The 16,676-nt window shown below is 52.3% G+C and overlaps 1 protein-coding gene across 1 annotated transcript in view; it reads right to left on the bottom strand.

Annotated features, from left to right (window-relative positions):
- C2CD2L (C2CD2 like) overlaps nt 1-8,421 on the bottom strand; it is a 31,268-nt gene extending 22,847 nt beyond the window's left edge. The window contains exons 1-2 of the mRNA XM_069741765.1: nt 8,074-8,421; nt 2,071-2,166 (exon numbers count right to left, since the gene is read on the bottom strand). Coding sequence (XP_069597866.1) covers nt 2,071-2,166; nt 8,074-8,325 — 348 coding nt within the window. The 5' untranslated portion in view covers nt 8,326-8,421. The remainder of the gene's footprint in view (nt 1-2,070; nt 2,167-8,073) is intronic.
- Between the last annotated feature and the right edge of the window lie 8,255 nt (nt 8,422-16,676).

The following is a 16,676-nucleotide window of genomic DNA, read 5'->3' as shown; positions in this document are numbered from 1 at the left end:
CGGCCGTAAAGCAGAGCACAGCGGAGACGTCACCGCTGTGCTCTGCTTTACGGCCGGCGCTGACACAGTGCGGGAAGCTGACGCCGGGGGACGCGACAGACACCGGAATGTAAGTATGTAGTGTTTGTCTTTTTACATTTACAATGGTAACCAGGGTAAACATCGGGTTACTAAGCGCGGCCCTGCGCTTAGTAACCCGATGTTTACCCTGGGTACAAGTGAAGACATCGCTGAATCGGCGTCACACACGCCGATTCAGCGATGTCAGTGGGTGATCCAGCGACGAAATAAAGTTCTGGCCTTCTAGCTCCGACCAACGATGTCACAGTAACAACCCTGCCGGCATCACTGCATGGCCTTCCATTCCCCACCTGCCTGTTACATCTACTCACTCACCCAGTGCCATGTTGTGAGATCTGTCTGCTGCTGGTTCCATGCCATGTGCTTCATGGCGGCCTGCTCTGTGTACACTTCCTGGCTGTGTGCATAGGGGGGCGGCGCCAGCCACTCCGGATTCTTATTGAGACTGTGTGCACCTCCCTAAGATGCTTCTGGCCAATAGCCTTGAGGCCTCTGATACTTAAGGCATGATCACCCATTGGAGGATGCCTGAGCAAAAAATTCTCCTCAGATAGCATTTGCTACTGAGCTGCCAGGGCGTGTGTTTCCTGTCTCTGAGGGCTGCACTATTGCAGGCCTTCATCTGTGTTCTGTTTGTGTATCCGTGTCCATTCCTGTCTGTACTCTGGTCTATGTCCGTCCCTGCTCCTTCTTTGTCATTAGTCATTTCCCACTCTACTGTGTGTACCTCTGCCTTATCTTTCTGCTCTGTTCGCCACTGTCTGTGGCTCTGCTTCTCTCTGCTCAGTTCTACCACAACCTGTGGTTCTGTGTCTCTCAGCTCTGCTCTCTGACCTTTCTCCGCACTCTGTGGCTTTGCTCTGCGGCTCCGCTCCTTGCGGTTCCACTTGGCACCGCTGCTTGCGGTTCTACGTGTTTAGCCAGCGTCTCCGCCTCCAGCGTCTCCGCCTCCAGCGTCTCAGCTTTGCTTCCACTCTTGCTCTATCTTTATTCTGCAACTTTCCCTACAGGTCTCTACCTGTTGCTTTATATTCTCCAGTCTGAATAGGTTCTTACCTGTTTCCACACATCCATCTGTATACCAGTTCCTACCAGAGTATCAGTCCTGTCTGCCAGTGCCAGCCGTGCCCGCCTGTCTGCCTGAGTGCCAGCCGCACCCGTCTGCCTGCCTGTATCTCCGTCAAGCAAGTCCGCCCGTCAGGGCCTCTGCCATACCCGTCTGTCAGCCAGTGTCACAGCCGTGCCTGCCTGCCCGTGTCTTGTCCCCGGTGGGATCAGCATCCACAGTCCGACTCCACCCTGGAGTGGTACCTGGTAGCTTCCTATTGCACAAGTCTGACCTCATCATCAGAGGCTCCAGCGAACACCTAGGAAGCTACTTAGTTACGCCCCTTCCAGGGAAGTTCGGTCTGTGGTCCAGTGGGGCCACACCCCCAGGCACCCGCGCCAACCAGTCAGGGCGCGTGCGTTACACACAGCAGGATCCAGATCGCTGCTGCGTGTCAAACACAAGGATATCGCTATCCAGGACGCTGCAACGTCACGGATCGCTAGCGATATCGTTGTGAAGTCGCTCAGTGTGAAGGTACCTTTACAGTGCAGCCAGCTCTGCCCCTCCCCCCACACCAACTGCTGGGAGCTGAAAATGGAGTAATCTCTGCTCTACTCTCAGCAGGACTGATTGTTATTACAGATGTCATTCATTACATGTCTAACACTAAGAAAACGGTTATAAGCGTGTGTTGGGCCGTATTTTTTTTCCCCTGGATGTTGGTGGCTGCTTACGATGTCGCCTCATACTAGGGAAGAAGTGCACAGACTTAGAAACAAGTCTTTGGGTTTACCATAAATAACTAAGTTACACAAGCCAATATCACAATGGAGAAGAAAAATAAAAGCTCCATTTTCCTCAGCTCTGCAGCCACCATGTCATGACGTCTGCCCAAACTATGAAACGCAGCATGGTGGCCACTGACAGAACATCCTTACCATGGTGCTGTCAGACCGCCTGGTACACGACACTTGGCTGATGTGCACATGGGGCTGGAGGGAGACATTCTCCTCAAACATCATCTGGACAGAACTCTGGGGCACAGAATAAAATACATTAAACGCTACAGACTGGTATGTGAACTAGAAAATACCAAAGAGGATTAGCACAAAGCAAAACAAAGAATTTCCACTAATGCAAGACTCAAGCCAAGTGCTCATGAGATTATGGCTGCAGATTTATTTGCAGAAATGCTAAAGGGTTATTACAAAATCCAGTTGTTCCCCTATCTAAAGAATAACTTGCTAGTCGCTGGGGGTCTGCCCACAACGATCCCAAGGTCCGGGGTCTTCAGGTCTGTCCTAAATGGTGATGAGGTGCTCATGGTTCCGCTCACCTCCTGTACCAGTTGTGACTTGTATTGTTCAAGATTATTGTACCCGTTTTTATTATGTATACCCCTCCTCACATGTAAAGCACCATGGAATAAATGGCGCTATAACAATAAATATTATTATTAATAATAAACTGCCTCCTCATTCATTGGTAATGTGGCTGCCAAATAAACCAAGTGGGCTCTGCCCTCACCCGCACGGCCCTCGCTCGCAGGGTGAGCACACACTCCACTACAGATGGGGCTGCTGGGCACAGGTTTCAGAGATCTACAGAACAGATCTCCGGATAGGTGGGGGTCCAAGCAGTCAGACCCACCGCAATCCACATGATCTTCCTCCTCTTAAGAATGGAGGAGACCTTATTTTGGGCATTAACCACAGGATAAATTAATGCAACAGCGATAATACGGAAATATAATTTTCTTTGTCTGGAAAATTCCATGTTTGTGCCCTCTGGAATTGTATCTACTACAGCAAAAAGGCAACATGTGCCTTCATACTCTTAGGGTACGAGCACACGGCCTCCTTCAGGCAGGTATGCTCTGTAGCCAGACAACTAAAGCGCTATATTGAAGGAATATACAGGTCCTTCTCAAAAAATTAGCATATAGTGTTAAATTTCATTATTTACCATAATGTAATGATTACAATTAAACTTTCATATATTATAGATTCATTATCCATCAACTGAAATTTGTCAGGTCTTTTATTGTTTTAATACTGATGATTTTGGCATACAACTCCTGATAACCCAAAAAAACTGTCTCAATAAATTAGCATATTTCACCCATCCAATCAAATAAAAGTGTTTTTTAATAACAAACAAAAAAACCAACAAATAATAATGTTCAGTTATGCACTCAATACTTGGTCGGGAATCCTTTGGCAGAAATGACTGCTTCAATGCGGCGTGGCATGGAGGCAATCAGCCTGTGACACTGCTGAGATGTTATGGAGGCCCAGGATGCTTCAATAGCGGCCTTAAGCTCATCCAGAGTGTTGGGTCTTGCGTCTCTCAACTTTCTCTTCACAATATCCCACAGATTCTCTATGGGGTTCAGGTCAGGAGAGTTGGCAGGCCAATTGAGCACAGTAATACCATGGTCAGTAAACCATTTACCAGTGGTTTTGGCACTGTGAGCAGGTGCCAGGTCGTGCTGAAAAATGAAATCTTCATCTCCATAAAGCATTTCAGCCGATGGAAGCATGAAGTGCTCCAAAATCTCCTGATAGCTAGCTGCATTGACCCTGCCCTTGATGAAACACAGTGGACCAACACCAGCAGCTGACATGGCACCCCACACCATCACTGACTGTGGGTACTTGACACTGGACTTCAGGCATTTTGGCATTTCCTTCTCCCCAGTCATCCTCCAGACTCTGGCACCTTGATTTCCGAATGACATGCAAAATTTGCTTTCATCAGAAAAAAGTACTTGGGACCACTTAGCAACAGTCCAGTGCTGCTTCTCTGTAGCCCAGGTCAGGTGCCTCTGCCGCTGTTTATGGTTCAAAAGTGGCTTTACCTGGGGAATGCGGCACCTGTAGCCCATTTCCTGCACACGCCTGTGCACGGTGGCTCTGGATGTTTCCACACCAGACTCAGTCCACTGCTTCCTCAGGTTCCCCAAGGTCTGGAATCGGTCCTTCTCCACAATCTTCCTCAGGGTCCGGTCTCCTCTTCTCGTTGTACAGCGTTTTCTGCCACATTGTTTCCTTCCAACAGACTTACCATTGAGGTGCCTTGATACAGCACTCTGGGAACAGCCTATTTGTTGAGAAATTTCTTTCTGGGTCTTACCCTCTTGCTTCAGGGTGTCAATGATGGCCTCCTTGACATCTGTCAGGTCGCTAGTCTTACCCATGATGGGGGTTTTGAGTAATGAACCAGGCAGGGAGTTTATAAAAGCCTCAGGTATCTTTTGCATGTGTTTAGAGTTAATTAGTTGATTCAGAAGATTAGGGTAATAGGTCGTTTAGAGAACCTTTTCTTGATATGCTAATTTATTGAGACAGGTTTTTTGGGTTATCAGGAGTTGTATGCCAAAATCATCAGTATTAAAACAATAAAAGACCTGACAAATTTCAGTTGGTGGATAATGAATCTATAATATATGAAAGTTTAATTGTAATCATTACATTATGGTAAATAATGAAATTTAACACTATATGCTAATTTTTTGAGAAGGACCTGTATGCACTGCAATGGAAAAGCCACTTGTTCATAGGTTCAGTTTTCTGAGCTCCTATGAACCTATTGAGGTCACTGTAAGAGTTTGTTTCCATGTTCCGTAAAGGCAGCATTCAGTATGGAGGAACAGGGGGCTGAAGATGCCCACCCTAGTAATCAGCGGGGAGCATTAACTACTTCTCCAATACATGTATCCATCATGGCACAACCTCTAGCAGTAGTAGTGGTGGACACTGAGGACTGAGTGGTCCTAGCAGTTGGACCCCCATCGAACAGGAAAAAAAATGTGATGACAGCATTTTACCTTAAGTAACCAGATGGCCATTTTCAGTAAGCCAGGAGGACGATTTATCAATAGGATGAACTTTTGAATTTATGCATTTGCTCTTCACTTGGTCAAGAACCATACACTTGTCACAGGAGTCTTAAAACGCTGACTTTTGATATTTTTTAATGGCTAATGTAAGCCTCTTATATCAGCTTCCACAATTTATTGTCTGCTATCTAGGCAAGACCATGATCCAGGATCATGGAACAATGGATGTTTGCTTAATATGTTGAGTGACCATTGGGTGGGCACTGTGGCTTGTTGACTTGCAAAACAAAGGAGTAAAAACTATGCAAATTGATTAAGTAGTTCAGATTTGACATCCTACAGGGATGACAGCTTAGGTGCCCACAGCCCCGAAAGAAAGAATACAGATCCGCTCCATTGGCCATCACCAAATGTACCCCATACATTTGGGGTAGTCAGGATTTGGACCCATCAGTCACCTGAGCCCCATTGATACGTTTGGGGAAAGCCAGGATTGGGATCCACCAGTCATCTGGCCTTGTACCTCAATAGACTCATCTAAGCTTGTCGTAACCTCCTCCCTGTGTCAGCGAGATTTTGTAGTCAAAGTGGGAAAAAAGTGGTGACAATTGTATTTGCTTAAAAACATATTCATCTGAATGAGTAAAAAAAACAAACAAAACACAGGTGATGTGGTGATGTTATAGCACTTGTGGCATGATAGATGACACGAGACAACGTAACATTCAGGATAAAAAAATAAATAAAAGTCACACACTTTAGACATTGTTAATTGTTAATAGTTAATTGTTAATACAATGTATAATATACAGCCCGCACCACCACCACCACCGGCAGAACCCCTCACACAGCCCGCACCACCGGCAGAACCCCTCACACAGCCCCCACCACCGGCAGCGCCCCTCACACAGCCCGCACCACCGCCCCTCACACAGCCCGCACCACCACCACTCACACCATTCACAGTACCGGCAGCGCCCCTCACACCATTCACAGTACCGGCAGCCCCCCTCACACCATTCACAGTACCGGCAGCCCCCCTCACACCATTCACAGAACCGGCAGCGCCCCTCACACCATTCACAGTACCGGCAGCCCCCCTCACACCATTCACAGTACCGGCAGCCCCCCTCACACCATTCACAGAACCGGCAGCGCCCCTCACACCATTCACAGTACAGGCAGCCCCCCTCACACCATTCACAGAACCGGCAGCCCCCCTCACACCATTCACAGAACCGGCAGCCCCCCTCACACCATTCACAGAACCGGCAGCGCCCCTCACACCATTCACAGAACCGGCAGCGCCCCTCACACCGATCACAGAACCGGCAGCGCCCCTCACACCGAACCGGCAGCCCCCCCTCACACCGAACACAGAACCGGCAGCCCCCCCTCACACCGTTCACAGTACCGGCAGCCCCCCTCACACCGATCACAGAACCGGCAGCGCCCCTCACACCGAACCGGCAGCCCCCCCTCACACCGAACACAGAACCGGCAGCCCCCCCTCACACCGTTCACAGTACCGGCAGCCCCCCTCACACCGATCACAGAACCGGCAGCGCCCCTCACACCGAACCGGCAGCCCCCCCTCACACCGAACCGGCAGCCCCCCCTCACACCGAACACAGAATCGGCAGCCCCCCCTCACACCGTTCACAGTACCGGCAGCCCCCCCCCCCTCACACCGTTCACAGTACCGGCAGCCCCCCCCCCTCACACCGTTCACAGTACCGGCAGCCCCCCTCACACCGTTCACAGAACCGGCAGCGCCCCTCACACCGTTCACAGTACCGGCAGCGCCCCTCACACCGATCACAGTACCGGCAGCCCCCCCCCCTCACACCGTTCACAGTACCGGCAGCCCCCCCCCTCACACCGTTCACAGTACCGGCAGCCCCCCCCCTCACACCGTTCACAGTACCGGCAGCCCCCCCCTCACACCGTTCACAGTACCGGCAGCCCCCCCCCCTCACACCGTTCACAGTACCGGCAGCCCCCCCCTCACACCGTTCACAGTACCGGCAGCCCCCCCCTCACACCGTTCACAGTACCGGCAGCCCCCCCCCTCACACCGTTCACAGTACCGGCAGCCCCCCCCCTCACACCGTTCACAGTACCGGCAGCCCCCCCCCTCACACCGTTCACAGTACCGGCAGCCCCCCCCCTCACACCGTTCACAGTACCGGCAGCCCCCCCCCTCACACCGTTCACAGTACCGGCAGCCCCCCCCCTCACACCGTTCACAGTACCGGCAGCCCCCCCCCTCACACCGTTCACAGTACCGGCAGCCCCCCCCTCACACCGTTCACAGTACCGGCAGCCCCCCCCCCCCCTCACACCGTTCACAGTACCGGCAGCCCCCCCCCTCACACCGTTCACAGTACCGGCAGCCCCCCCCCTCACAGTACCGGCAGCCCCCCCCCTCACACCGTTCACAGTACCGGCAGCCCCCCCCCTCAGACTGTTCACAGTACCGGCAGCCCCCCCCCCTCACACCGTTCACAGTACCGGCAGCCCCCCCCCTCACACCGTTCACAGTACCGGCAGCCCCCCCCCCTCACACCGTTCACAGTACCGGCAGCCCCCCCCCCTCACACCGTTCACAGTGCCGGCAGCCCCCCTCACACCGTTCACAGTACCGGCAGCCCCCCTCACACCATTTACAGTACCGGCAGCCCCCCTCACACCATTTACAGTACCGGCAGCCCCCCTCACACCGTTCACAGTACCGGCAGCCCCCCTCACACCGTTCACAGTACCGGCAGCCCCCCTCACACCATTTACAGTACCGGCAGCCCCCCTCACACCATTTACAGTACCGGCAGCCCCCCTCACACCGTTCACAGTACCGGCAGCCCCCCTCAAACCATTTACAGTACCGGCAGCCCCCCTCACACCATTTACAGTACCGGCAGCCCCCCTCACACCGTTCACAGTACCGGCAGCCCCCCTCACACCGTTCACAGTACCGGCAGCCCCCCTCACACCGTTCACAGTGCCCGTCTCCCCTCACACCGCTCTCAGGACGATCCGGCAGATGACGCCCCGGGAGAACCTGCCGGCCGTCAGTCAGTGAGCTCTGGCCGCCACTTACCCGGCTTCTCACCGCCTCTCGGTTGAGCGCCTGAGCCCAGGCCGTGCTCCAGCTGTCTCGTATGGAAGGGAAACCGCAGAGGGCCTGGAGGAGACCCCGGGCACCGGGCTGTGCGGGACGGGACCACCGCGTCACCTGCAGTAACCAGACCAACACTGTCAGCAAAGAAGCCGCGAACAGGAGCAGCAAAGCGGGGAACATCAGCCCTGCGCCCGCGGGCAGCGCAGCCTCCGAGCCCGGATCTCCTTCCATCCGGACCCGCCGCAGACACCGCACTGAGCTGCAGGAGAAACTCAGGAAACAGCGGCAGCGCCCAACATAACCGGTAGGCGGCAGCACAGCTGCACCTGTGCGCTCACTGTCACCACGCCCCCTCGGTGTACCACGTGACTAGCGGACGGAAGCCTGTGCAGCAATAGCGGAAAAAAGCAGTGATCAGGAGGAGTCCTCCCCCTGCAGCCAGTGTAGCAGCCTGTATTGTGCAGAGCAGGCTATTATACAGTGATTAGGAGGAGTCCTCCCCCTGCAGCCAGTGTAGCAGCCTGTATTGTGCAGAGCAGGCTATTATACAGTGATTAGGAGGAGTCCTCCCTCTGCAGCCAGTGTAGCAGCCTGTATTGTGCAGAGCAGGCTATTATACAGTGATTAGGAGGAGTCCTCCCTCTGCAGCCAGTGTAGCAGCCTGTATTGTGCAGAGCAGGCTATTATGTAGTGATTAGGAGGAGTCCTCCCTCTGTAGCCAGTGTAGCAGCCTGTATTGTGCAGAGCAGGCTATTATACAGTGATTAGGAGGAGTCCTCCCCCTGCAGCCAGTGTAGCAGCCTGTATTGTGCAGAGCAGGCTATTATACAGTGATTAGGAGGAGTCCTCCCTCTGCAGCCAGTGTAGCAGCCTGTATTGTGCAGAGCAGGCTATTATACAGTGATTAGATGGAGTCCTCCCCCTGCAGCCAGTGTAGCAGCCTGTATTGTGCAGAGCATGCTATTATACAGTGATTAGGAGGAGTTCTCCCTCTGCAGCCAGTGTAGCAGCCTTTATTGTGCAGAGCAGGCTATTATACAGTGATTAGGAGGAGTCCTCCCTCTGCAGCCAGTGTAGCAGCCTTTATTGTGCAGAGCAGGCTATTATACAGTGATTAGGAGGAGTCCTCCCCCTGCAGCCAGTGTAGCAGCCTGTATTGTGCAGAGCAGGCTATTATACAGTGATTAGGAGGAGTCCTCCCCCTGCAGCCAGTGTAGCAGCCTGTATTGTGCAGAGCAGGCTATTATACAGTGATTAGATGGAGTCCTCCCCCTGCAGCCAGTGTAGCAGCCTGTATTGTGCAGAGCATGCTATTATACAGTGATTAGGAGGAGTTCTCCCTCTGCAGCCAGTGTAGCAGCCTTTATTGTGCAGAGCAGGCTATTATACAGTGATTAGGAGGAGTCCTCCCTCTGCAGCCAGTGTAGCAGCCTGTATTGTGCAGAGCAGGCTATTATACAGTGATTAGGAGGAGTCCTCCCCCTGCAGCCAGTGTAGCAGCCTGTATTGTGCAGAGCAGGCTATTATACAGTGATTAGGAGGAGTCCTCCCTCTGCAGCCAGTGTAGCAGCCTGTATTGTGCAGAGCAGGCTATTACACAGTGATTAGGAGGAGTCCTCCCTCTGCAGCCAGTGTAGCAGCCTGTATTGTGCAGAGCAGACTATTATACAGTGATTAGGAGGAGTTCTCCCTCTGCAGCCAGTGTAGCAGCCTTTATTGTGCAGAGCAGGCTATTATACAGTGATTAGGAGGAGTCCTCCCTCTGCAGCCAGTGTAGCAGCCTGTATTGTGCAGAGCAGGCTATTATACAGTGATTAGGAGGAGTCCTCCCTCTGCAGCCAGTGTAGCAGCCTGTATTGTGCAGAGCAGGCTATTATACAGTGATTAGGAGGAGTCCTCCCTCTGCAGCCAGTGTAGCAGCCTGTATTGTGCAGAGCAGGCTATTATACAGTGATTAGGAGGAGTCCTCCCTCTGCAGCCAGTGTAGCAGCCTGTATTGTACAGAGCAGGCTATTATACAGTGATTAGGAGGAGTTCTCCCTCTGCAGCCAGTGTAGCAGCCTTTATTGTGCAGAGCAGGCTATTATACAGTGATTAGGAGGAGTCCTCCCCCTGCAGTCAGTGTAGCAGCCTGTATTGTGCAGAGCAGGCTATTATACAGTGATTAGGAGGAGTCCTCCCCCTGCAGCCAGTGTAGCAGCCTTTATTGTGCAGAGCAGGCTATTATACAGTGATTAGGAGGAGTCCTCCCTCTGCAGCCAGTGTAGCAGCCTGTATTGTGCAGAGCAGGCTATTATACAGTGATTAGGAGGAGTCCTCCCCCTGCAGCCAGTGTAGCAGCCTGTATTGTGCAGAGCAGGCTATTATACAGTGATTAGGAGGAGTCCTCCCCCTGCAGCCAGTGTAGCAGCCTGTATTGTGCAGAGCAGGCTATTATACAGTGATTAGGAGGAGTCCTCCCCCTGCAGCCAGTGTAGCAGCCTGTATTGTGCAGAGCAGGCTATTATACAGTGATTAGGAGGAGTCCTCCCTCTGCAGCCAGTGTAGCAGCCTGTATTGTACAGAGCAGGCTATTATACAGTGATTAGGAGGAGTCCTCCCCCTGCAGCCAGTGTAGCAGCCTGTATTGTGCAGAGCAGTCTATTATGTAGTGATTAGGAGGAGTCCTCCCCCTGCAGCCAGTGTAGCAGCCTGTATTGTGCAGAGCAGGCTATTATACAGTGATTAGGAGGAGTCCTCCCCCTGCAGCCAGTGTAGCAGCCTGTATTGTGCAGAGCAGGCTATTATACAGTGATTAGGAGGAGTCCCCCCCCTGCAGCCAGTGTAGCAGCCTGTATTGTGCAGAGCAGGCTATTATACAGTGATTAGGAGGAGTCCTCCCCCTGCAGCCAGTGTAGCAGCCTGTATTGTACAGAGCAGGCTATTATACAGTGATTAGGAGGAGTCCTCCCCCTGCAGCCAGTGTAACAGCCTGTATTGTGCAGAGCAGGCTATTATACAGTGATTAGGAGGAGTCCTCCCTCTGCAGCCAGTGTAGCAGCCTGTATTGTACAGAGCAGGCTATTATACAGTGATTAGGAGGAGTCCTCCCCTTGCAGCCAGTGTAGCAGCCTGTATTGTGCAGAGCAGTCTATTATGTAGTGATTAGGAGGAGTCCTCCCCCTGCAGCCAGTGTAGCAGCCTGTATTGTGCAGAGCAGGCTATTATACAGTGATTAGGAGGAGTCCTCCCCCTGCAGCCAGTGTAGCAGCCTGTATTGTGCAGAGCAGGCTATTATACAGTGAGTAGGAGGAGTCCTCCCCCTGCAGCCAGTGTAGCAGCCTGTATTGTACAGAGCAGGCTATTATACAGTGATTAGGAGGAGTCCTCCCTCTGCAGCCAGTGTAGCAGCCTGTATTGTGCAGAGCAGGCTATTATACAGTGATCAGGAGGAGTCCTCCCTCTGCAGCCAGTGTAGCAGCCTGTATTGTGCAGAGCAGGCTATTACACAGTGATTAGGAGGAGTCCTCCCCCTGCAGCCAGTGTAGCAGCCTGTATTGTGCAGAGCAGGCTATTATATGGTGATTAGGAGGAGTCCTCCCTCTGCAGCCAGTGTAGCAGCCTGTATTGTACAGAGCAGGCTATTATACAGTGATTAGGAGGATTCCTCCCTCTGCAGCCAGTGTAGCAGCCTGTATTGTGCAGAGCAGGCTATTATACAGTGATCAGGAGGAGTCCTCCCCCTGCAGCCAGTGTAGCAGCCTGTATTGTGCAGAGCAGGCTATTATACAGTGATTAGGAGGAGTCCTCCCTCTGCAGCCAGTGTAGCAGCCTGTATTGTGCAGAGCAGGCTATTACACAGTGATTAGGAGGAGTCCTCCCCCTGCAGCCAGTGTAGCAGCCTGTATTGTGCAGAGCAGGCTATTATATGGTGATTAGGAGGAGTCCTCCCTCTGCAGCCAGTGTAGCAGCCTGTATTGTGCAGAGCAGACTATTATACAGTGATTAGGAGGAGTCCTCCCCCTGCAGCCAGTGTAGCAGCCTGTATTGTGCACAGCAGGCTATTATACAGTGATTAGGAGGAGTTCTCCCTCTGCAGCCAGTGTAGCAGCCTTTATTGTGCAGAGCAGGCTATTATACAGTGATTAGGAGGAGTCCTCCCTCTGCAGCCAGTGTAGCAGCCTGTATTGTGCAGAGCAGGCTATTATACAGTGATTAGGAGGAGTCCTCCCCCTGCAGTCAGTGTAGCAGCCTGTATTGTACAGAGCAGGCTATTATACAGTGATTAGGAGGAGTCCTCCCCCTGCAGCCAGTGTAGCAGCCTGTATTGTGCAGAGCAGTCTATTATGTAGTGATTAGGAGGAGTCCTCCCCCTGCAGCCAGTGTAGCAGCCTGTATTGTGCAGAGCAGGCTATTATACAGTGATTAGGAGGAGTCCTCCCCCTGCAGCCAGTGTAGCAGCCCGTATTGTGCAGAGCAGGCTATTATGTAGTGATTAGGAGGAGTCCTCCCCTTGCAGCCAGTGTAGCAGCCTGTATTGTGCAGAGCAGGCTATTATACAGTGATTAGGAGGAGTCCTCCCCCTGCAGCCAGTGTAGCAGCCTGTATTGTGCAGAGCAGGCTATTATACAGTGATTAGGAGGAGTCCTCCCCCTGCAGCCAGTGTAGCAGCCTGTATTGTGCAGAGCAGGCTATTATACAGTGATTAGGAGGAGTCCTCCCCCTGCAGCCAGTGTAGCAGCCTGTATTGTACAGAGCAGGCTATTATACAGTGATTAGGAGGAGTCCTCCCCCTGCAGCCAGTGTAACAGCCTGTATTGTGCAGAGCAGGCTATTATACAGTGATTAGGAGGAGTCCTCCCTCTGCAGCCAGTGTAGCAGCCTGTATTGTACAGAGCAGGCTATTATACAGTGATTAGGAGGAGTCCTCCCCCTGCAGCCAGTGTAGCAGCCTGTATTGTGCAGAGCAGGCTATTATACAGTGATTAGGAGGAGTCCTCCCCCTGCAGCCAGTGTAGCAGCCTGTATTGTGCAGAGCAGTCTATTATGTAGTGATTAGGAGGAGTCCTCCCCCTGCAGCCAGTGTAGCAGCCTGTATTGTGCAGAGCAGGCTATTATACAGTGATTAGGAGGAGTCCTCCCCCTGCAGCCAGTGTAGCAGCCTGTATTGTGCAGAGCAGGCTATTATACAGTGATTAGGAGGAGTTCTCCCCCTGCAGCCAGTGTAGCAGCCTGTATTGTGCAGAGCAGGCTATTATACAGTGATTAGGAGGAGTCCTCCCTCTGCAGCCAGTGTAGTAGCCTGTATTGTGCAGAGCAGGCTATTATACAGTGATTAGGAGGAGTCCTCCCTCTGCAGCCAGTGTAGCAGCCTGTATTGTGCAGAGCAGGCTATTATACAGTGATTAGGAGGAGTCCTCCCTCTGCAGCCAGTGTAGCAGCCTGTATTGTGCAGAGCAGGCTATTATACAGTGATTAGGAGGAGTCCTCCCTCTGCAGCCAGTGTAGCAGCCTGTATTGTGCAGAGCAGGCTATTATACAGTGATTAGGAGGAGTCCTCCCTCTGCAGTCAGTGTAGCAGCCTGTATTGTGCAGAGCAGACTATTATACAGTGATTAGGAGGAGTCCTCCCCCTGCAGCCAGTGTAGCAGCCTGTATTGTGCAGAGCAGGCTATTATACAGTGATTAGGAGGAGTCCTCCCCCTGCAGCCAGTGTAGCAGCCTGTATTGTGCAGAGCAGACTATTATACAGTGATCAGGAGGAGTCCTCCCCCTGCAGCCAGTGTAGCAGCCTGTATTGTGCAGAGCAGGCTATTATACAGTGATTAGGAGGAGTCCTCCCCCTGCAGCCAGTGTAGCAGCCTGTATTGTGCAGAGCAGGCTATTATACAGTGATTAGGAGGAGTCCTCCCCCTGCAGCCAGTGTAGCAGCCTGTATTGTGCAGAGCAGACTATTATACAGTGATCAGGAGGAGTCCTCCCCCTGCAGCCAGTGTAGCAGCCTGTATTGTGCAGAGCAGGCTATTATACAGTGATTAGTAGGTCTCCTCCCCCTGCAGCCAGTGTAGCAGCCTGTATTGTGCAGAGCAGGCTATTATACAGTGATTAGGAGGAGTCCTCCCCCTGCAGCCAGTGTAGCAGCCTGTATTGTGCAGAGCAGGCTATTATACAGTGATTAGTAGGTCTCCTCCCCCTGCAGCCAGTGTAGCAGCCTGTATTGTGCAGAGCAGGCTATTATACAGTGATTAGTAGGTGTCCTCCCCCTGCAGCCAGTGTAGCAGCCTGTATTGTGCAGAGCAGGCTATTATCCAGTGATTAGGAGGAGTCCTCCCCCTGCAGCCAGTGTAGCAGCCTGTATTGTGCAGAGCAGGCTATTATACAGTGATTAGGAGGAGTCCTCCCCCTGCAGCCAGTGTAGCAGCCTGTATTGTGCAGAGCAGGCTATTATACAGTGATTAGGAGGAGTCCTCCCCCTGCAGCCAGTGTAGCAGCCTGTATTGTGCAGAGCAGGCTATTATACAGTGATTAGGAGGAGTCCTCCCCCTGCAGCCAGTGTAGCAGCCTGTATTGTACAGAGCAGGCTATTATACAGTGATTAGGAGGAGTCCTCCCTCTGCAGTCAGTATAGCAGCCTGTATTGTACAGAGCAGGCTATTATACAGTGATTAGGAGGAGTCCTCCCTCTGCAGCCAGTGTAGCAGCCTGTATTGTGCAGAGCAGGCTATTATACAGTGATTAGGAGGAGTCCTCCCTCTGCAGTCAGTGTAGCAGCCTGTATTGTACAGAGCAGGCTATTATACAGTGATTAGGAGGAGTCCTCCCTCTGCAGCCAGTGTAGCAGCCTGTATTGTGCAGAGCAGGCTATTATACAGTGATTAGGAGGAGTCCTCCCCCTGCAGTCAGTGTATCAGCCTGTATTGTGCAGAGCAGGCTATTATACAGTGATTAGTAGGTGTCCTCCCCCTGCAGCCAGTATAGCAGCCTGTATTGTGCAGAGCAGGCTATTATACAGTGATTAGGAGTCCTCCCTCTGCAGCCAATGTAGCAGCCTGTATTGTGCAGAGCAGGCTATTATACAGTGATTAGGAGGAGTCCTCCCCCTGCAGCCAGTATAGCAGCCTGTATTGTGCAGAGCAGGCTATTATACAGTGATTAGGAGTCCTCCCCCTGCAGTCAGTGTAGCAGCCTGTATTGTGCAGAGCATGCTATTATACAGTGATTAGGAGGAGTCCTCCCTCTGCAGTCAGTGTAGCAGCCTGTATTGTGCAGAGCAGACTATTATACAGTGATTAGGAGGAGTCCTCCCCCTGCAGCCAGTGTAGCAGCCTGTATTGTGCAGAGCAGGCTATTATACAGTGATTAGTAGGTGTCCTCCCCCTGCAGCCAGTATAGCAGCCTGTATTGTGCAGAGCAGGCTATTATACAGTGATTAGGAGGAGTCCTCCCCCTGCAGTCAGTGTAGCAGCCTGTATTGTACAGAGCAGGCTATTATACAGTGATTAGGAGGAGTCCTCCCTCTGCAGCCAGTGTAGCAGCCTGTATTGTGCAGAGGAGGCTATTATACAGTGATTAGGAGGAGTCCTCCCTCTGCAGCCAGTGTAGCAGCCTGTATTGTACAGAGCAGGCTATTATACAGTGATTAGGAGGAGTCCTCCCCCTGCAGCCAGTGTAGCAGCCTGTATTGTGCAGAGCAGGCTATTATACAGTGATTAGTAGGTGTCCTCCCCCTGCAGCCAGTGTAGCAGCCTGTATTGTACAGAGCAGGCTATTATACAGTGATTAGGAGGAGTCCTCCCTCTGCAGCCAGTGTAGCAGCCTGTATTGTGCAGAGCAGGCTATTATACAGTGATCAGGAGGAGTCCTCCCCCTGCAGTCAGTGTAGCAGCCTGTATTGTGCAGAGCAGGCTACTATACAGTGATTAGGAGGAGTCCTCCCCCTGCAGCCAGTGTAGCAGCCTGTATTGTGCAGAGCAGGCTATTATACAGTGATTAGGAGGAGTCCTCCCCCTGCAGCCAGTGTAGCAGCCTGTATTGTGCAGAGCAGGCTATTATACAGTGATTAGGAGGAGTCCTCCCCCTGCAGCCAGTGTAGCAGCCTGTATTTTGCAGAGCAGGCTATTATACAGTGATCAGGAGGAGTCCTCCCCCTGCAGTCAGTGTAGCAGCCTGTATTGTACAGAGCAGGCTATTATACAGTGATTAGGAGGAGTCCTCCCCCTGCAGCCAGTGTAGCAGCCTGTATTTTGCAGAGCAGGCTATTATACAGTGATCAGGAGGAGTCCTCCCCCTGCAGCCAGTGTAGCAGCCTATATTGTGCAGAGCAGGCTATTATACAGTGATCAGGAGGAGTCCTCCCCCTGCAGCCAGTGTAGCAGCCTGTATTGTACAGAGCAGGCTATTATACAGTGATTAGGAGGAGTCCTCCCCCTGCAGCCAGTGTAGCAGCCTGTATTGTGCAGAGCAGGCTATTATACAGTGATTAGGAGGAGTCCTCCCCCTGCAGCCAGTGTAGCAGCCTGTATTGTACAGAGCAGACTATTATACAGTGATTAGGAGGAGTCCTCCCCCTGCAGCCAGTGTAGCAGCCTGTATTGTACAGAGCA

The sequence above is a fragment of the Ranitomeya imitator genome, chromosome 10, assembly GCF_032444005.1.
Source record: "Ranitomeya imitator isolate aRanImi1 chromosome 10, aRanImi1.pri, whole genome shotgun sequence".
NCBI classification, from domain to species: Eukaryota; Metazoa; Chordata; class Amphibia; order Anura; family Dendrobatidae; genus Ranitomeya; species Ranitomeya imitator.
The sequence above is the reverse complement of the archived record's forward strand: the minus strand, read 5'-3'. Positions and strand labels throughout refer to the sequence as shown.